This window comes from Bufo bufo, chromosome 4, assembly GCF_905171765.1.
Source record: "Bufo bufo chromosome 4, aBufBuf1.1, whole genome shotgun sequence".
In the NCBI taxonomy this organism is placed as follows: domain Eukaryota; kingdom Metazoa; phylum Chordata; class Amphibia; order Anura; family Bufonidae; genus Bufo; species Bufo bufo.
This window is the reverse complement of record NC_053392.1, coordinates 227,692,095-227,714,895: the sequence shown is the minus strand read 5'-3', so window position 1 is coordinate 227,714,895 and position 22,801 is coordinate 227,692,095. Positions and strand designations below refer to the sequence as shown.

General features: G+C 41.2%; 1 protein-coding gene across 3 annotated transcripts in view; it reads right to left on the bottom strand.

Annotated features, from left to right (window-relative positions):
- The window catches only part of LOC120997970 (probable cation-transporting ATPase 13A5), a 284,487-nt gene that overhangs the window by 228,879 nt on the left and 32,807 nt on the right, over positions 1 to 22,801 (bottom strand). For all 3 annotated transcript variants that reach the window (XM_040428355.1, XM_040428356.1, XM_040428357.1), the window contains exons 3-7: positions 16,081 to 16,215; positions 12,496 to 12,566; positions 12,334 to 12,414; positions 3,667 to 3,736; positions 1,141 to 1,275 (exon numbers count right to left, since the gene is read on the bottom strand). In XM_040428355.1, the coding sequence (XP_040284289.1) occupies positions 1,141 to 1,275; positions 3,667 to 3,736; positions 12,334 to 12,414; positions 12,496 to 12,566; positions 16,081 to 16,215 (492 nt within the window). The remainder of the gene's footprint in view (positions 1 to 1,140; positions 1,276 to 3,666; positions 3,737 to 12,333; positions 12,415 to 12,495; positions 12,567 to 16,080; positions 16,216 to 22,801) is intronic.

Genomic DNA, 22,801 nt, shown 5'->3' with positions numbered 1-22,801 from the left:
GAAACCAAGGTTGAACTTTTGGCCATAATTCCAAAAGATATGTTTGGCGCAAAAACAACACTGCACATCACCAAAAGAACACCATACCCACAGTGAAGCATGGTGGTGGCAGCATTATGCTTTGGGGCTGTTTTTCTTCAGCTGGAACTGGGGCCTTAGTTAAGCTAGAGGGAATTATGAACAGTTCCAAATACCAGTCAATATTGGCACAAAACCTTCAGGCTTCTGCTAAGAAAGCTGAACATGAAGAGGAACTTCATCTTTCAGCATGACAACGACCCAAAGCATACATCCAAATCAACAAAGGAATGGCTTCACCAGAAGAAGATTAACGTTTTGGAATGGCCCACCCAGAGCCCAGACCTGAATCATATTGCAAATATGTGGGGTGATGTGAAGAGAGCTGTGCACAGGAGATGCCCTCGCAATCTGACAGATTTGGAGTGTTTTTGCAAAGAAGAGTGGGCAAATCTTGCCAAGTCAAAATGTGCCATGCTAATAGACTCATACCCAAAAAGACTGAGTGCTGTAATCAAAAGGTGCTTGAACAAAGTATTAGTTTAAGGGTGTGCACACTTATGCAACCATATTATTTTATTTTTATATTTTTTCTTCCCTCTACCTAAAAGATTTTAGTTTGTTTTTCAATTGAGTTGTACAGTTTATAGGTAACATTAAAGGTGGAAAAAGGTCTGAAATTATTTATCTTTGTCTCATTTTTTTACATCACAGAAACCTGACATTTTAACAGGGGTGTGTAGGCTTTTTATATCCACTGTATCTATTTTACCTAAAAAACTCTGCAAACTGAAGGCTGAATTAACATCCAATAAAACATAAGGCATCCTCTGGTATAGTTTGGGAGGCACACAAATCATTTACTAGAGGCTATCTACATTTTTTGGGAACGTACATTAAAAGGTAAAATTTTAATATTGGACTTACTACAGAAAACATCAAATCTTGAGACAATAAATCTGTGTTACCAGATCATGTCCATCAATTAGATCTACTACAGCATTAAGTGAAGAACCTTATGAACTCTGAGTCTGCAGAAATGTTTCTCTATACCTATGATGATAGTCACAAAATAGGTTATCACATACTTAAAAAAATTCAGCTATATAAAAAAATCCTCACCTTTCTCAATAAATAAATTGTCGCAAGAACAGATAAAATAGTCAACAGTAATATGGCAATGGAATACTCAATATAACCAATTGCAAGCCATGTACTTATTGAGTAAACTTCAAAACAGTAAATTGGGTTTAAAATCTGTGAAAAGATAGAAACAGTAAATTATAGCATACTCATATTTCTATCTACAGTAGTCCATAGAAGGTTGTATTTGTGATCCAATGGTATTTGAGGCTCGAGAGGTGCAGGCCTCTAGATAAGTTTGATACTTCCTCCAGCAGGCCATTCAACATACTTAAATCTACTCAGCTTCCTTGCTGGCGTGTATTTCAAGGGAATCTGTCACCTAGTTTGAGCATATTAAACTGTTAACATAGCGATGTTTAATAAAGTACCTTCATCCCAGCATGTGTCTTCTTTCTTTTATTCAAGTTCTCATTTTGATCAAAAAGCGATTTTTCAAATATGCTAATTACGCTCCAAGGTGCTCACAGGGGCGTTATTCCTCTCCTTAAGTGCCCAGTAACGCCCCTCTGCAATGCCCAGCCTGCCTTCCTTCCAAACCCAGCACGCCTCCTAAGAAATAAATTTACTCCCACATCCTTGCCGAACAGCGCCGCCCCCTCCGCTACGTCATGTAATTTATTCACCCCACGATCCTTGCGTCCTCCTTTCTTTCCCCAGAGATCTTGCACAGCCGCAGTATCGCCGACTGCCTACGTCTGTTCTATACTACGGCTCCTGACGGGCAACATCGCTCTGATTACGTCACTGGGCTCGGCGCATGCCCAGTGACACTATTGAGGCTGTTGCCCTCAGGAGCCGTAGGATCGGACAGGCGCAAGCAGTCGGCGATACTGCAGCTGTGCGAGATCCCTGGGGAAAGAAAGGAGGACGCATTTTATTTCTTAGGAGGCGTGCTGGGCTTGGAAGAAAGGCGGGCTGGGCATTGCAGGGGGGCGTTACTGGGCGCTTGAGGAGAGGAATAATGCCCCTCTGGGCACCTTGAAGCTTAATTAGCATATTCGAAAAATCGCTTTTTGATCAAAATTAAAACTTGAATAAAAGAAAGAAGACCCTTGCTGGAATGAAGGTACTTTATTGAACATTGCTATGTTAACAGTTTAATATGCTCAAACTAGGTGACAGATTCCCTTTAAGACATTTTCCACTCCAAAAACTAGCGAGGAATACGATAAATGAACCTGCTGGCCTGCCCTCTTTCCCACCCAGACCACACCCCTTTTACTCAGCACTTAAGAAAAGTGGAGTGAGCAGGAAAAAGTTGCAGATTTTGCTGCAAAAAATCAGTGCGTCAAGATCTTAAAATTTTATACACCAAAAAGTGACGTATATGTGATTGATTATAAATGACCCCCATAATGTTTTAGCATACAGGAGCCATAAGTCATAAAATGGTAATCCCACAATAGGATTTTACTTTTTTTTTAAGTAATGTAATAATTAAAAAATAAAAAATACTGTAATTTGAAAAAGCTGCATTATTTGGTATACAAAACTCTTCATTTTCATGGTATAGTATAGTTTAGAATGTTTCTGAAAGAAAACACCCCTTTCTGACAGGTGTCTCCTTAAAAAAAAATCACAGAAGGAAAAAGATTTAAAAAAAACATCCTGCATTATATGATAAACTTTATATAGAAACAACAGAACATAACACAAAATACAAAGGTTATATATGAACTAATACCTCATTTTTATATGATAAATATCTCTGAAGTTCTTTGCAGATATAAAACAGGTAAATTATAGGCTCTTATAGCTAGAGAGAAAATTATAGGAGAAAAGTAATATAAGAGAGAATGGGAGGCTGAGCAAAATGTGTGTGAAAAAGGAGAAAATAAAATCCCAATTATTTTGAAAAAAAAGTCATAAAAATAAAAAGAGAAAAATGACCACAGCATATATACAAAACATATATAAACATTAACCCTCCCACTCTCCTTGCATGATAAAAAATTGAATGTTAGATGATAAGACTATGCATTGAAACTATGCATTGAATAATGGATAAATGCAAAACTATTGCAGAAGTGAGGGGCCAAAAAACGTCTAGGATATATACTCTGCAGTTGTCAGAAGAAGTTGCCATAGTGGTAGGTGGAATGTAGAAGAAAAAGAACATCTCCAATCAAGGAAGACAGGAGACACTGAATGTTGCTGAACTCTAATCATTATATAGCTCATCATAGTCATCAATGTGGCCTATGTACAACTAGTATCTACCACTGCAGTGTAGAATCATGCAATACCTTACCATAGTGCATATATTTACAAAAATTATATTGAGTACCAATCTTACAAACTGATAAAAAAACAAAGCTTGGAGACCAACTATAATTCCGCTTAGTGAAGATGCAGATGACTTCAAAAGTGAAAGGCTCAATTAAATATTTAGTTGTGTTGTTACCAAAGACATACAATACTTCACTGAACTACATTTTATACAAGGATATACTAATATATGACGCATACTTAAAAGGAATGGATTCTATTGCATAATCTTACCTCCTTAAATAATAGCTTCCATATTGGGGTTACTTTTACTTCAATTGAATTTGGCCCACACAACTTTTGTCTACAATTACAATATAAAATACACAAAAGAAAATATTAGAAAATATTAAAGGAGTATAATATTAAAGGAAAATATTAAAGGAGCATAATTAGCTATTGATGCCCTATCGTCAGGAATCAGTCATCAATACTAAATTGGTGGTGGACCAGTTACCATGTACCCTTACCAATAAGCTGTTTCGGGGAGCCACAGGTGCCAGAAAGTATTCAGTGGACAGAGCTGGAAGCACAAGGTTCTGTTAACTGTATAGTGGCCATGGCGAAGTACTGCAGTTCAGTTTAAGATATTTATGTATTCTTTTTACTTTAGTAGGAATATTACTTGGCCATTTATGAACTCAAATGAATGTTATATTTTATTTTAAGCTCATATGTGTTTCCACCACCCTCCAATTTCTCTCTGACTTCCTCCTATTGGTTAAACTTGGCAGACATTACTTTTTTTAAAATTATACTAACACACTTGTAATTTAAAGAGGTACTCTGGTTTTAATGATTACATTTATTTATATCTATATCTATATATATATATATATATATATATATATATACAATTTTTAAATATACATCTACAATTTTTAAATACACATCTACAGTGTTTATATTTTTGCTGCAGACCTTTATTATATCTATACAGCAGCCTCTCCCTAAAGAAAGAAAAATGGTCCAGTCCACTTTATTCCTGTAAAATGCATAGGACCATACATGGAATCAGTCATATGAGCTGTCAGTGCTGGGTTCCCTATTATTTAATTTATTTATTAATGATATCGAGGATGGGATTATTAGCACCATTTCTATTTTTGCAGATGACACCAAGCTATATAGTACTGTACAGTCTATGGAAGATGTCCATAAACTACAAGCTGACTTGAACACTCTGAGTGATTGGGCATCAACTTGGCAAATGAGGTTCAATGTGGATAAATGTAAAGTTATACATGTTGGTAGTAATATTCTCCGTGCTTCATATGTCCTAGGTGATGTAACACTGGGAAAGTCACTTATAGAGAAGGATTTGGGTGTCATTGAAGATCGTAGATTAAATAACAGCATACAATGTCAATCAGCTGCTTCTAAGACTACCAGGATATTGTCGTCATGTATTAAGAGAGGCATGGACTCGCGGGGCAGGGATGTAATATTAACAATGTTTAAAGCTTTTGTGCGGCCTCATCTGGAATATGCAGTTCATAGAAAGGATGCTTTGAAACTGGAAAAAGTACAAAGGAGAGCAACTAAACTGATATGGAGGGTCTTAGTTATGAAGTTAGATTAAACAAATCAAATTTATTTAGTCTTGAGAAGATACAACTAAGGGGAGACATGATTAACCTATATAAATATATAAATGGGCCATACAAAAAAATACGGTGAAAAGCTGTTCCATGTAAAATGCCCGCAAAAGCCTTCAACTGGAGAAGAAAAACTTCAGTCTCAAGAAGCATCAAAGCTTATTTACTGTAAGAACTGTGAATCTGTGAAATAGATTACTTCTGGACATGGTTACAACAGTGACAGTGGATAGTTTTAAAAAGGGCTTAGATGAATTCTTAACTCCTTAAGGACACAGCCATATTTCACCTTAAGGACTAGGCCATTTTTTGCAAATCTGACCAGTGTCACTTTATGTTGTGATGACTTTAAAAAGCTTTGACTTATCCCGGCATTTCTGAGATAGTTTTTTCATCACATATTGTACTTCATGACACTGGTAAAATGGAGTCAACATTTTTTTTTTTTATTTATAAAGAAATACCAAATTTGTAAAATTTCCAAGTTTCAATTTCTCTACTTCTATAATACATAGTAATACCTACAAAAATAGTTATTTCTTTACATTCCCCATATGTCTACTTCATATTTGGATCATTTTGGGAATGACATTTTATTTTTTGGGGATCTTACAAGGCTTAGAAGTTTAAAAGCAAATCTTGAAATTTTTCAGAAATTTTCAAAAACCCACTTTTCAAGGACCAGTTCAGATCTGAAGTCACTTTGTGAGGCTTACATAATAGAAACCACCCAAAAATTACCCCATTCTAGAAACTACACCCCTCATGGTATTCAAAACTGATTTTACAAACTCTGTTAACCCTTTAGGCGTTCCACAAGAATTAATAGAAAATAGAGATACAATTTCAAAATTTCCCTTTTTTGGCAGATTTTCCATTTTAATAATTTTTTTCCAGTTACAAAGCAAGGGTTAACAGCCAAACAAAACTCAATATTTATGGCTCTGATTCTGTAGTTTACATAAACACCCCATATGTGGTCGTAAACCGCTGTATGGGCACACAGCAGCGCGCAGAAGGAAAGGAATGCCATACGGTTTTTGGAAGGCAGATTTTGCTGGACTGGTTTTTTGACACCATGTCCCATTTGAAGCCCCCCTGATGCACCCCTAGAGTAGAAACTGAAAAAAACTGACCCCATTCTATAAACTACACCCCTCAATGTATTCAAAACTGATTTTACAAACTTTGTTAACCCTTTAGGTGTTCCACAAGGATTAATGGAAAATAGAGATACAATTTCAAAATTTCACTTTTTTGGCAGATTTTCCATTTTAATAATTTTTTTCCAGTTACAAAGCAAAGGTTAACAGCCAAACAAAACTCCATATTTATGGCTCTGATTCTGTAGTTTACAGAAACACCCCAATATGTGGTCATAAACCGCTGTACGGGCACACGGCAGGGCGCAGAAGGAAAGGAATGCCATACGGTTTTTGGAAGGCAGAGTTTGCTTGACTGTTTTTTTAACACCATGTCCCATTTGAAACTCCAAAAAAGTGACCCCATTTTAGAAACTGCGGGATAGGGTGGCAGTTTTGTTGGTACTATTTTAGGGTACATATGATTTTTTGTTGCTCTATATTACACTTTTGTGTGACAAGGTAACAAGAAATTGCTGTTTTGGCAGCGTTTTTATTTTTTGTTATTTACAACATTCATCTGACAGGTTACCTCATGTGGTATTTTATAGACCAGGTTGTCACGAACGCGGCGATACCTAATATGTATATTTTTTATTTATTTATGTAAGTTTTATACAATGATTTCATTTTTGAAACAAAAAAATCATGTTTTAGTGTTTCCATAGTCTGAGAGCCATAGTTTTTTTCAGTTTTTGGGCGAATATCTTGGGTAGGGTATGATTTTTGCGGGATGAGATGACGGTTTGATTGGCACTATTTTGGGGTGCGTTTGACTTTTTGATCACTTGCTATTACACTTTTTGTGATATAAGGTGACAAAAAATGGCTTTTTTTACACCGTTTTTATTTTTATTTTTTTACGGTATTCACCTGATGGGTTAGGTCATATGATATTTTTATAGAGCAAGTTATTACGGATGTGTCGATACTTGATATGTATATATTTTTTTTTATTTATGTAAGTTTTACACAATGATTTTATTTTTGAAACAAAAAAAATAATGTTTTAGTGTTTCCATAATCTGAGAGCCATAGTTTTTTCAGTTTTTGGGCGATTATCTTGGGTAGGGTATGATTTTTGCGGGATGAGATGATGAGGTTTGATTGGCACTATTTTGGAGTGCGTGTGACTTTTTGATTGCTTGCTATTACACTTTTTGTGATGCAAGGCGACAAAAAATGGCTTTTTTTACACCGTTTTTTTTTTTTTACAGTATTTACCTAAAGGGGTTAGGTCATGTTATATTTTTATAGAGCCGGTCGATACGGACGCGGCGATACCAAATATGTATACTTTTTTTTTATTTATGTAAGTTTTACACAATAACAGCTTTTTTAAAACAAAGAAAATGATGTTTTAGTGTCTCCATATTCTGAGCCATAGTTTTTTTATTTTTTGGGCTATTGTCTCAGGTAGGGGCTAATTTTTTGTGGGATGAGGTGACGGTTAGATTGGTACTATTTTGGTGGGCATATGCCTTTTTGATGGCGGGGACTGGATCTCACAGGCTCGTCACAGGAAGGCAGCGCCGATGCCTCAGGAAGGCATTGCGCTGCCTTCCATACCATCGGGTCCCCCCTACAGCCGCATTGGGACGCGATGGCAACGCCGCCGCACCATGTAAAAGCCGCAAACGGGACCCCCCCTGCGCATTGACCCAAGGTGCCTGCTCAATGATTTGAGCAGGCATCTTGTTCCGATCACCGTACGCCGGTGATCCGAAATACACAGAACGTACCGGTACGCCCTGTGTCCGGAAGAGGTTAAAAGTTAATTAAATTAACACTTCTAAAAACGTCTAGAAATAAGTCGCCACCTATCCCTTGGATGAACTTGATGGATATAAGTATGCAGAACGTTAAATATGTGTAAATTATATGATTTCCTATTTTATAAACAAACACATTTGAAAAATAAAAAACTTAATACCTCTTCAAGCAGTTATTTTTTTTGCCTTACTCTGGATCAACTTGTAGAATGACAGGCCGAACTGGATGGACAAATGTCTTTTTTCAGCCTTATGTACTATATTAGGCCTTATGCACACGGCCGTTGTTTGGGTCCACATCCAAGTCGCCGTTTTGGCGGCTCTGATGCGGACCCATTCACTTCAATGGGGCCGCAAAAGATGCGGACAGCACTCCGTGTGCTGTCCGCATCCGTTGCTTCGTTCCGTGTCCCCGCTAAAAAAATATAACGTACTATTCTTGTTCGCGCTTTGCGGACAAGAATAGGCATTTATATTGACAGCCGCCCGTTCCGTTCCGCAAATTGCGGAAGGCATGAGGGCGTCTTCTGTTTTTTGCGGATCTGCGGTTTGCGGACCGGAAAAAAATGGAACGGTCGTGTGCATGAGGCCTTACTATGTAAAATTATATTTCAAATACTTTGCATTTAACCTGTTATCAATTTCATTTATATATTTACATGTGCATGTGAGTCAGTATGTAAAATATATTTGCCCTTTGTGTGTATTCAGCAAAATTTTATATTAAAAGTAAATATTTAAAAGACAAATTTAAAAGTAGGATAAGGGAATATAAATATAAATCCTTTAAAAGTCCTTAGGTATCTTCCTCAAGCAAAATCCGATTGTTACTTGATGCAGAAATTCTAGCATTTCTTGTTAAGAATTGTAGATCACATTTATTTTTATTACTTTCCCTGAACTTCTGTATAGGCTTTGGGAGATATAGAAAACACAAAGTGTTTTTTGTCATTGACCTCCTTGTAAAAGCTCTACTGTGTTTTGTACCTGCACTTATGGAGGTTTCATGAAGTCTACACAACACACAACAGTAAATGTACGCCTACAATATGCATCAAGTTATAAACTACACTCAATTATTAGGCCAGTGAGTGATTTCACCCCATATCATTTTTATATGCATATTTTTCATCTCCAAGCTGTATAAACCCAAATGCTTATTGGATTAAAGCTTATCAGGTGATTTGTCCATTGGATTTGATTCAGTCTGAAAATGCCCCAATTGCCCTGCATAGTCGTGTATGACATGTTGGGGTCTCCCAGGAATTTATCCTACCCTTTTCAGGCTAACACCAAGCCAGCCAGAAGACTGTACCACCTATTAAAGCTAATAAACAGTGGAGTTATACAGTATGTGATAACTGTGCTGCAACAAACTATGGTACAGATAGCATGAAGAAAGATTTTAAAGGGTCACTACCCTTAATTTTTATGTTATCTGGATTTCATTCCATTTAATCTAATATACAGTATGCTGAATATGTCTGTCCTCATGACCGCTACTTTATGTCATAATGTCCAGCTGGACAAGCTCCATAAATATTGACATTAGTGTTGATTAAACAGAAGCATCCAAAGCGGAATTCAGTTCGAAGCTTAGGAATTTCCTCGCTCTTTGCGGTAGCGAATCAGTTTTTCCTAAAATGGTGGCTATACGTGATACAAAGTGAAAGTAAGAAACCCGAGAATGCAATATGACCCATAAAGTATCTGCTGATAGCCATTCTCTGTGATGTCACAGCTGTATTAAACCCTGATCCAGCGCAGTCTCCGCTATTGTCCTGTAAGCGGAGCATAGGGAGAGACGTGGCAAGCGCTCTTGCGCTAGGGACAGTGTTTCTGCAATAATCCAGCGGCCATGTTTGATCCATACACCATGTTCGGCATCTGGTTTTAGTCCTAATCATTTTAAAATCAAAATTCCTCTAAGTTCATAGTGGGGAGGGATCCCGAACCTTAATGAGGGATCCACATGGGATTAAGGGTCAAAAGTCAGAGACCGCCCTTATTGCCAGTCACAGACATTAGTTCTGGGTGTCTGCTCTTTAAAACAGATCCCCCATAACAGTGTCATCCACAGATCCCCCATAACAGTGTCATCCACAGATCCCCCATAACAGTGCCATCCACAGATCCCCCGATAACAGTGTCATCCACAGATCCCCCGATAACAGTGCCATCCACAGATCCCCCCATAACAGTGCCATCCACAGATCCCCCATCACAGTGCCATCCACAGATCCCCCCATAAGTTCCATACACAGATCCCCTATAATAGTGCCATCCACAGATCCCCCATAACAGTGCCATCCACAGATCTCCCATAACAGTGTCATCCACAGATCCCCCATCGCAGTGCCATCCACAGATCCCCCATCACAGTGCCATCCACAGATAACCCATAAGTGCCATACACAGATCCCCCCATAACAGTGCCATACACAGATCCCCCCATAACAGTGCCATCCACAGATCCCCCCATAACAGTGCCATCCACAGATCCCCCATAACAGTGTCATCCACAGATCCCCCATAACAGTGTCATCCACAGATCCCCCATAACGGTGCCATCCACAGATCCCCCATCACAGTGCCATCCACAGATCCCCCCATAACAGTGCCATACACAGAACCCCTATAACAGTGCCATCCACAGATCCCCCATCACAGTGCCAGCACTACTGTTCTAGCGCCCGTTATTGTAACGGGCTTAATGTCTAGTTTTTTGTAGTTTTTGATCTTACATTTTACGGTCGTATTAACATAATACACTGCTCAAAAAAATAAAGGGAACACAAAAATAACACATCCTAGATCTGAGTTAAATATTCTTCTGAAATACTTTGTTCTTTACATAGTTGAATGTGCTGACAACAAAATCACACAAAAATAAAAAAATGGAAATCAAATTTTTCAACCCATGGAGGTCTGGATTTGGAGTCACACTCAAAATTTAAGTGGAAAAACACACTACAGGCTGATCCAACTTTGATGTAATGTCCTTAAAACAAGTCAAAATGAGGCTCAGTAGTGTGTGTGGACTCCACGTGCCTGTATGACCTCCCTACAACGCCTGTGCATGCTCCTGATGAGGTGGCGGACGGTCTCCTGAGGGATCTCCTCCGAGACCTGGACTAAAGCATCTGCCAACTCCTGGACAGTCTGTGGTGCAACGTGACGTTGGTGGATAGAGCGAGACTTGATGTCCCAGATGTGCTCAATTGGATTCAGGTCTGGGGAACGGGCGGGCCAGTCCATAGCATCAATGCCTTCGTCTTGCAGGAACTGCTGACACACTCCAGCCACATGAGGTCTAGCATTGTCTTGCATTAGGAGGAACCCAGGGCCAACCGCACCAGCATATGGTCTCACAAGGGGTCTGAAGATCTCATCTCGGTACCTAATGGCAGTCAGGCTACCTCTGGCGAGCACATGGAGGGCTGTGCGGCCCTCCAAAGAAATGCCACCCCACACCATTACTGACCCAATGCCAAACCGGTCATGCTGGAGGATGTTGCAGGCAGCAGAACATTCTCCACGGTGTCTCCAGACTCTGTCACGTCTGTCACATGTGCTCAGTGTGAACCTGCTTTCATCTGTGAAGAGCACAGGGCGCCAGTGGCGAATTTGCCAATCTTGGTGTTCTCTGGCAAATGCCAAACGTCCTGCACGGTGTTGGGCTGTAAGCACAACCCCCACCTGTGGATGTTGGGCCCTCATATCACCCTCATGGAGTCTGTTTCTGACCGTTTGAGCAGACACATGCACATTTGTGGCCTGCTGGAGGTCATTTTGCAGGGCTCTGGCAGTGCTCCTCCTGTTCCTCCTTACACAAAGGCGGAGGTAGCGGTCCTGCTGCTGAGTTGTTGCCCTCCTACGGCCTCCTCCACGTCTCCTGATGTACTGGCCTGTCTCCTGGTAGCGCCTCCATGCTCTGGACACTACGCTGACAGACACAGCAAACCTTCTTGCCACAGCTCGCATTGATGTGCCATCCTGGATAAGCTGCACTACCTGAGCCACTTGTGTGGGTTGTAGACTCCGTCTCATGCTACCACTAGAGTGAAAGCACCGCCAGCATTCAAAAGTGACCAAAACATCAGCCAGGAAGCATAGGAACTGAGAAGTGGTCTGTGATCACCACCTGCAGAACCACTCCTTTATTGGGGGTGTCTTGCTAATTGCCTATAATTTCCACCAGTTGTCTATCTTATTTGCACAACAGCATGTGAAATTGATTGTCACTCAGTGTTGCTTCCTAAGTGGACAGTTTGATTTCACAGAAGTGTGATTGACTTGGAGTTACATTGTGTTGTTTAAGTGTTCCCTTTATTTTTTTGAGCAGTGTATGAAAAAATAAGTAAAAATCACTCATAGAAACATTGGTACCTGGCTATTTGTTCTTCACTGCTTAATCCCAGTCCATACTTTGCATGTATATCAGAACATGAGTGATTCTCTTCCAGAACCCTTAAAATAGAAATAAATACATATTATATATTTCCAAACTAGCAATAGAGAAACATAACAAAGCTTGTACACCACACTCACCCAATTTTCTGAAACATGTTTTTTGATGGATTCCACACATAGCGAGTCTTCTGTACTCTGATGTATCGTACCTGTGAATTAATTTCCAAATTCTTTACAAAACGACCAAATTCATCAAATCAATTCACAGTACGTTTTGTGTAGACAATACAATACTGTTGTCAGACATTTTTGTTAACAGGGAAGTGAATAAAAGCAGGAATTCACAAAACTGCGTGGATGAGAGTGCAGGAGTTTAACTGTATCCGTGTCCCCATGACACAAATACATTCAAATACTACACCCCACCATACTCAATCATATCCCACTTTTACTATTTGTGAGGCATTAAAGGGGACACCATCACTGTTCAAAGGCAGTGCGAGGTCACTATTACTGTGTTGTGATGAACTCAAAGGGTGAAGAAAGCACTAATATGGCACTATTAATATGCAGGGGCAGTAAGGGGGCACTGTTACTGTGTTTGGCCTCAAAATAGGACACTATTACTGTGTGGAGGTACTAAGGAGACATATTACTCTGCTGAAGCCACTAAGGGTGCACTATAGCATTATTACTGTGTAGGACACATTGGAGGCACAAATATTATGGTATTATCTGGGACACTATTTGGCACAAATTTTAGGGCAGGATGATACTCCTAAAGTAGCAACAGGATGGGATGTCTGTGTAGAGGGTGGGAAATACTGTAGGTGGACAGAATGCTGAAACGTGAGGCGTCAAAGAAGTCTGGGCAGTAAATTATAAAGTGATAAGTCAATGCCAGGAGAAGCCATCAAATACAACTATGGGGATTATAAAGAAACAAGAAAATGAACAACTCCAATCAGAGAAGACAATACCTGCGAGTCGCTGAATTCAACTCATGGTATTCACTTACAGATGTGTCCACCCTTACCTTACCTCACATTTGGTTAAAGGAATTGTCTGGTCTCAGAAAAAACGACAGTGGTGCAATGCTGACTAGAGATGGCCTTGCGGTTCGCCCCGACGGTCGTTTTGCCGCGAACTTTGCGTGTTCGCGATTTGCCGAACATGCGAACATATGGAGATATTCGCGCACGCCATATTCTTTTACATTGTGAAGAACTTTGACCCATGACACATCCATCAGGTGGTACAGTACAGCCAATTGAGACGTTTCAGCACATGGACATACACCCTACCTTATAAATAAACCTGATCTGGCCGCCATTTTACATTCAGTCTTTTGCCAGTGTAGGGAGAGGTTGCTGTGTGGAGCAGGGACAGGCTATTAGGGACACCAAACACTAGTTAATAGGGCCACAAAAGTCATTTTAAGGACTGGTATAGGTGTGCTATCGATAGGTGTGATACACAGAGGGGTGCGATATACTTATAATATACTTTTATAATGAGTCAAAAACACAGATCTATATAGTGATCACCTGGAAGTCAGGGGCCTAGGGGCTAGGGGCTTACTAGGGCCAATTTTATATAGGGTAAGGTTCCGGACGGGGTCGCTCTTATCAGGGCGGGTGGTCTGTGGTTAGGCTATCAGGGCCAGAATAGCACCCCCCTGTAGGGCAATTTCAGGGATAGTTCTTTGCCCACCCTGTCCTTCAATACCACATCATCATCTAGCCCAGGGATGGATGTTTTTTTGCTTTCCCTCCTGGATTCATCGATGTGCACTGGAACCCCCCGGATTGTGGTAGGACATATGGTTTCTGATTTGGTGCCGCCGAGCACTTGTTATTGCCTACCACATCTATGCTTTTTGGTTAACTTTAATAATTTCATTTATTTTAATTTTGAGGGATATCTTTTCCATTCACACGTCTGCAAAATGGGTCCGCATCCGTTCCGCAATTTTGCGGAACCGGTGCAGACCCATTCATTTTCAATGGGGCCGGAATGCGCTGTCCGCATCCGCATTTGCAGATCCGCACTTCCGCATCCGTGCTTCTGTTTCCGCCCAAAAATAGAACATGTCCTATTCTTGTCCACAATTGCAGACAAGATTAGGCATTTTCTATTATAGTGCCGGCGATGTGCGGTCCACAAATTGCGGAATGCACATTGCCGATGTCCATGTTTTGCGTATCCGCAAAACACTTTCAGACATGTGAATGGACCCTCATAGTAACATTATTAAAGGTTACATTTTATCTTTATGTATATTCTAATGGATTGCCTTCCTTGTACAATGTTATAATATACTTTCTATGTTAGAAAGTATATTATAGTGCATTTGTATTGTGCGGCAGTTGTGTGCGGTTCTGCTGCAATACTGCAGGTATATAGAGGGACAAGCCTTATTGGAACAAATAATTTCTACTGGTGTGATATACCAGTCGTCCCCCCTGATTGAAGTGGGGTGTCATATACCAATATACTTTCTTTATAGTGCATTTAGGTACTGTATAGTGCATTTGCGCATGAGCGTACGCGGAAATTATATTGCCGATATTTCGCATTGAAAAAAATAATGAATGGAGATCGCAAATTAGAATAATACATCTGGTATGTCACTGTCCATGTTGTGGGAGTATTTGTGCACTTCTAGTAATTATTTCTTGGCTGCAAATATGAGCTGAAGGTTTTTCAGGTTCGCCCGCCATTAAAATGAATGGGACCCGCCGCGAACTTGCGGTTCGTGAACATTTGATTGCGTTCGCGCACCGTCCCGGCAGATGTTCGTCCATCGCTAATGCTGACGTGAGCACTACAGCCATGTGAATAGAACCCTGCCAGGATAACTGGTGTGACGGCACTGAATCTGCAAGGTAAACTGTGCTCAATTCCTTATTCCAGGCTAGTTCAGTTACTAGCCGAAACCAGACAATCCCTTTAAAGACTCCAATGTCTCATTAAATAAATTCAGCACAATAGCACGCTGCAAATCACAGCACAACTACTGGGTGATCGCACAGCATAGACAGACATCTCATGATATAATATCGCAAAATCATGTTTTGTTTTTTTAAAGCTAGTTATCTGGCACCACACATCTAGGGATACATTAGCCAACAAATATAAATAAGGACGTGGTATGCGGTGTGTAACTGGTATCCTCCACTATATGGTCACTGTATCTTGGTAACATTGGACTTTGTAAAATATTTTTTTATTCCACAACAGTGTGGTAGCATTATATAGTCACTATGTGATGGGCATGGTGTAGAGGTATTATTTGGCTCTTTTGTAGTGTAGTACGTGCTAACTGTATGGCTGTGTACAGTACAATAGACTTTTCTTCCTGTACACCAGCAGCCACATCTCCTGTTTTATGCTCTACTGTACAGCCTCCCCTGCCTATCCTAGCAAGTGTTCTCTCTCAGCACGTTGTACAGTACAGAGACTTATGTAGCAGGGTACATGGCTGCTAGTGTTTGGGGAGAAAGGATCTCAGTCTGTTTACGGAAGATGAGATTAGGAACCTTTCTCCTTCTCAGCACGCTGTAGTAAGAGCTATGAGAATAGGGGTGCAGCCAAATCTTCAGAATGATTTTTTAACCCGTCTTCCTCCTCAGCTTTAGGTAATCTTGTGTATGCCCCTGAACAATTATATATACATTTATAGACACATACATGGACAGCATATTATTTTTTAGACCTTACCCAAGTCTGAGGCCTAATTAACAACTTGCATAGATCAGATGTTTCCGCCTTTGGTGTTTTATCATTAGACATAATCTGTGACAGATCTGAATGGATCAATTTTACTTTCTTCTTGGTGTACTTCTTGAATTCATCCTGTGTGGTCACAAAAAGGCAAACAAACACTACCCTGTTACCAAGTAAGTATAAACTCGACTATTCAGTTTGCTAATTATTGCACACCACATTGACTACTTATTTCACTACTATTATAACCCAAGACTTAAAGGGATTGTCCTTGATATTGTAAAGTGAATCTGTGAGCAGAAAATGTTATATATTTATAAGCACTATATCTTAATAAATGTCTCACCTCTCCAGCACTTTAGATCTGAAACACCACTATTTACAGTCCCTACTGTCTGGAAGTTGTATTCATTTTCCCAAAACTATTGCAGCCAATCATTGGCTTCAGCTGACACATGCATAAGCAGCATCTTACTACTGAGGCTACTGATTGTTTTCAGCAATCATGTGACAAGGAATGGGACATCTACTACCATACTGGCCTCAATGGAAAGGCAGGACAATTAAAAGGTGAGTACAGCCTTATAACACTTCTTACTTATAAACTTATTTTAAAATATCCTGGACAACCCCTTTAACTTCTCAACTCCAATGCAAAAGATGTAGGACAGCCCATGTGTCAAGTGTACTTTATAATACTGGTGTTGTCTTATGTGGCCAAGCTACCTTAAAGATCGTTTAAGGCACCAGGACCAAGATGTAACTGCTTACATCAGCATCCCATACACTTATGACCCTAATTACTACTTCTTCTTCATAGAAAACAAAAAAGCACAGAAAAAAAAGCATATTTGTCAACCAACAATAGAAAAACTGCCACAACCCCAATGTATTTGTTTAAAGAGTTTTCCCACTATGTACAGTGGATACAAAAAGTCTACACACAGGTTTCTGTGCTGTAAAAAAATGAGTCAAAGATAAATCACTTCAGAACTCTTTCCACCTTTAATGTGACCTATAAACTGTACCACTCAATTGAAAAACAAATGAAATCTTTTAGGTGGAGGGAAGCAAACAAACAAACAAAAAATTTTTTTTATGTGGCTGCATAAGTGTGCACACCCTCTTATAACTGGGGATGTAGCTGTGTTCAGAATTAAGCAATCACATTCAAAACCATGTTAAATAGGAGTCAGCATACACCTGCCATCATTTAAAGTGCCTCTGATTAACCCCAAATAAAGTTCAGCTGCTCTAGTTCTTTTCTTAGTCGCATCCCACAGCAAAAGCCATGGTCCACAGAGAGCTTCCAAAGCATCAGAGGGATCTCATTGTTAAAAGGTATCAGTCAGGAGAAGGGTACAAAAGAATTTCCAAGGAATTAGATATACCATGGAACACAGTGAAGACAGTCATCATCAAGTGGAGAAAATATGGCACAACAGTGACATTACCAAGAACTGGACGTCCCTCCAAAATTGATGCAAAGATGAGAAGAAAACTGGTCTGGGAGGCTACCGAGAGGCCTACAGCAACATTAAAGGAGCTGCAGGAATATCTGGCAAGTACTGGCTGTGTGGTACATGTGACAACAATATCCCGTATTCTTCATATGTCTGGGCTATGGGGTAGAGTGGCAAGACGAAAGGCTTTTCTTACGAAGAAAAACATCCAAGCCAGGCTACATTTTGCAAATACACATCCGAAGTCTCCCAAAAGCATGTGGGAAAAGGTGTTATGGTCTGATGAAACCAAGGTTGAACTTTTTGGCCATAATTCCAAAAGATATGTTTGGCGCAAAAACAACACTGCACATCACCAAAAGAACACCATACCCACAGTGAAGCATGGTGGTGGCAGCATCATTCTTTGGGTCTGTTTTTCTTCAGCTGGACCTGGGGCCTTAGTTAAGCTAGAGGGAATTGTGAACAGTTCCAAATACCAGTCAATATTGGCACAAAACCTTCAGGCTTCTGCTAGAAAGCTGAACACGAAGAGGAACTTCATCTTTCAGCATGACAACGACCCAAAGCATACATCCAAATCAACAAAGGAATGGCTTCCCCAGAAGAAGATTAAAGTTTTGGAATGGCCCAGCCAGAGCCCAGATCTGAATCCGATTGAAAATTTGTGGGGTGATGTGAAGAGAGCTGTGCACAGGAGATGCCCTTGCCATCTGACAGATTTGGAGTGTTTTTGCAAAGAAGAGTGGGCAAATCTTGCCAAGTCAAAATGTGCCATGCTTGATAGACTCATACCCAAAAAGACTGAGTGCTGTAATAAAATCAAAAGGTGCTTCAACAAAGTATTAGTTTAAGGGTGTGCTCACTTATGCAACCATATTATTTTATTTTTATGTTTTTTCTTCCTACTACCTAAAAGATTTCAGTTTGTTTTTCAATTGAGTTGTACAGTTTATAGGTCACATTAAAGGTGGAAAAAGTTCTGAAATTATTTATCTTTCTCTCATTTGTTTTACAGCACTGAAAACTGACATTTTACCAGGGGTGTGTAGACTTTTTTTTATATCCACTGTATTACTAGCTGTATATTCCTGGGAGCAGCACATACATTCAGCTAGTAATAATTGTACTTAAACCACTGGCACCAATGTCTGATGGTTTAATATTAGTATGCCTAATTCAGTTTTATTACCAGTTCCTCTTACCTGCTAGATGGTACTGCAGTCCCAAAATGGTCCTTGATGAAGAGTCATGTGACCAGTCCCATTCATCAGCTGGACTGATGACTGATTACACTGTGGACACACAGGGGAACTAGCACATGATGATGAATGGGACTGGTCACATGGACCTTCATTAGTAGCCTTTCTTGGGACTTAAGCCCCATCAAGCAGGTAAGACCACCTGCATGTAAACATGAATTACTGTAGACATATCAATCAAATATGTGCTGATAGTTTAATAAGGTCTATTACTAGTTGTACATATGTGCTGGGATTAGCACATGTGCAGCGAGTAATATATAGTGGTCAACCCCCTTAAATCCAAGAGTGTGAAGTGGAAGGGGCATGGCCCTAATAGAACAAGAGTGCAGGGTTGGAAGGCTATCATCATGTAAGAAAATGCAAGACTAGTGTACAGTATGTACACCGATTATCAGTGTGCGGAATGTTAGATAGCATAGAGACTGTTCTGACTGGGAACTTAAAGTAGCCCTGGAAAAAAGCCTAACAGTGGCTGCAAATTGTAGGCAAATCCAAATAGACAGAAGATGGGGCAACACAAGTAGATAGGGCCAGCAATACCATAGAGCAGTACAAAATAACACCCCAGCAAAACCAAATACCACAGTACAGCATACACAGAGCTGGTGTCAGCACCCGGAAAACCTGGGCAAATGCCGGGGCCCACTGCTCCTGAGGGGGCCCACTGAGCTGCTATGAGCACTTCCATCAATACAGATAGAAGCACTCATTGCTCTCATTTCACTTACGCAGTACCCCTCTGATGGACCCTCTGAGTCACATGAGGCCGGCTGCTGCAGAGCTTCAGACACGCCCCCTCTTCACTCCATACAGCAGAGCAGCAGGTTACCTTACCAGCTTCAGACACGCAGAGTTTGTCAGTGAGTCTGCACTGTGACTGTCTGTTCTCTGTGGGACAGTTGTTTTACTGCTTCATTAAGCAGTTTGCCTCCATGACACCTGCCCCCCCATTTCCTGTCCTATCTCATCCTCATGGATCCCTTGCTGTCTCCTTTTCTCCCTCATGTATCCAGAGCTCCTGTTCCACCCTCCTATCTCCTGTTGCTGCCCTGCACAGACCTCCTGCCCCTACTTCTTGTATGAATCCCCCTCAGAGCCCCTTCCACCTACTTGCTGTGTCTACCCCTCCTGTCCATCCAGGGCCCCGGGCCCCTGTCTCAATCCTCTGCTTCTCAATATAGTGGCGTCTGAACCGCATTCCCCATAAGGACCTTCTAACGTCAAAGGGTCATGTGACTGTGCCCCCCCACCCTGTATTGTGCCACCCACCCCGTACTGTGCCCCTCACACCGTACTGTGCCCCCTTATACGCTGCATTGTGCTCTCTTACCACACCCTGTACAGTACCCCTAGTCATTCCCTGTACTTTTCTCTCTTATACCCTTTTATCTGGTCATTGTATGGCAGTGTTATCTGATCACTGTACAGAGGTGTTATCCGGTCACTGTATGGCGGTGGTATCCAATAACTGGCATGAGTGGGAAAAAATATGCAGATTGCGGTGCTAAGGACCTTTACGCCACAATCTATGTCAGAAATACGCCTAACATAGACGTATTTCTATATAATAAATGATCACCTAACTGTATTATTCGGGGATAGGGCTAATATCTTTATATTATATAGATTCTAGTGTTTTATACTGTGCCCTGTATTTCCCAGTAGATAAATGATCTTTGGGAAACACAGTCCTCATCCCTGACCACCAGGACCAGGTAGCGCTCTGTCAGTACATGGCGGCCTCCCCTCTCCACCACGCTGCTCCGCTGTGTATTGGTGCTTATTCTGACACTAGAGCTGGGTTCACATCCCATTTTTGCCATCCATTTGATGCATACCAAAAATGTATACGTTAACAGATGCCTCAGACTGATGCCGTACAGTGGAGTCCGTTACACCATACAGTTCCATTGTAAAAAAGAAAACATACGTTAACGTATGCATTTTTTTACTGGACTCTGCAGGATAAAAAAATGTGGAGTGCTGCACATTTGTATACATCAAACCGATAGGAAAAACGTGATGTGAACCCGCTGGGGGGGCAGGGGCATACTAAAGTTTTCTGTCTCTGACCCCCAGTGAGCATCATACAGTATAATGACCCCCAGTGCCCCCTCCATACAGTAAAACCCCCAGTGTGGGGGCCACTGGGGGTCATTGTTTTGAATGTGGGGCGACTGGGGGTTATTATTCAGAATGGAGGGCCACTGTGGGGTCATTATACTGTGTGTGGGGCCACTGGGGGGTCATTATACTGTGTTTGGAGGCATTGGGGGCTTATTATACTGTGTGAAGGGTCATTAGTGGTCATTATACTATATAGGGGCTTCTGGTGGTCATTATATTGTGTGGGAGCCACAGAGGGACATGAAAATGCCTCAAGGGGGCCCACTGGGATTTATCGCCCAAAGGCTCACATGAACCTGGAGCCGGCCCTGAGCATACATACTGAGGATGGTGATACAGTTGAATTCAGGAGGTCAACTGCCGCTGCTGGCCAAGTGCATAAGTATCTGATACTCCTAGATCAGGCATGCTCAACCTGCTGCCCTCCAGCTGTTGCAAAACTACAACTCCCATCATTACCTGACAGCCTACAGCTATCATCCTACAGAAGGTCATCGTCTGAGTTGTAGTTTTACAACAGCTGGAGGACCGCAGGTGGAGCTTCCCTGTCCTAGATTAATGCTGAAAGCATCAGATCGTTATGTACCTGGCCAGTGGCCATGAGGAGGGCTCGGCCGACCCCCCTAGGCATTGGACCTCCGGAAAATTTTCCTGTAGGGTCTATAGGCCAGTCCGCCCCTGGTCCCACCTATCAGCTTAAGAGCTACCTAGTTTACACTTAGGTGATTTGGTCAGTGATTTCCAAAAGTGATTGTGAGCCAAAACCTGAAGTGCAAGGCTACACAGAGATAAGGTATAATAGAAAGATTTACAGCTGTTCTGTGTTTTTGGCTGACAAAAATCACTCATCAAATCACTCAAATATATACTAGACCCAACATTAGCAAAGCAGTTCTGAGGAGAGGATGGGGGTGAATTGCTCCTTCCTCTCCCTCATTCTGCCTTGTAGACATAAACACCAGCATATGACAGTGAGTTTTGATAAGGAAGAAGGCTCTTCTGTAAACAAAAGTCTCTTGTCAAAGGCAGCAAAGGACGGAGTTTATTAACCGATAACCTATACATATGGCATAACATGCAGTACATTAACACACCATACCGTGTATATTTATGGCATAGCTATGGCAGTGGTTCAGGAACTGAGACAACACCATCTATAGCAGGTTTCAGCTACAACATACAGCTGACACCCTGCTGTGGTGGCCGAGATTGGTGCTTGCACCAATCCTGGCTGGCATCTAAGGCATTTACAGAGGGAACAAACCTTACAAAGGCCTCCAGGTCTGCATGTACCAAAGCCTACCAGGTCCTGCCAGAGAGTTAATGTGTTTTAAGGATAGATTTATGCTCATCCATTCATACAAATTGCCCTAGTGCAAATATGTGTCAGTTTAAAAAACTGACAGATTAAAGGGATTCTGTCACCAGGTTTTACCCCTGTCAGCTAAACATATGCTGATGTTCAGGGCGTCTTCATCATTCCTAATGTGGGCTTATAAATGGCATCTGTGGGCTTATTTTGCTAAAAAACAGCTATTACTAACCTGTCAGTCAAACAAATAAGGTGCCCAAGGGGATGTTAATGGATGCAAGGTGCCGGCCGCCGCCGTTCGTGCCCAGCGCCGCCTTTACAGACTTCTGCGCCGCCTCCTAATCCTCTGTGGCCTCTCGCTCTCCCTCCCTCCCCCCTCCTCCTGCTGTAAGATCTCACGCATACAGGGGTTGAGCGAAGTGCCGGCGCATGCGCACTTCGCTGTAAGAAGCCAAAAGGAGAAGTCTGCACGGGCGCATTAGGCAGAGCCCTGTGCGCAAGTGCGAGATCTTACAGCAGAAGGAGGGGGGAGGGAGGGAGAGCGAGAG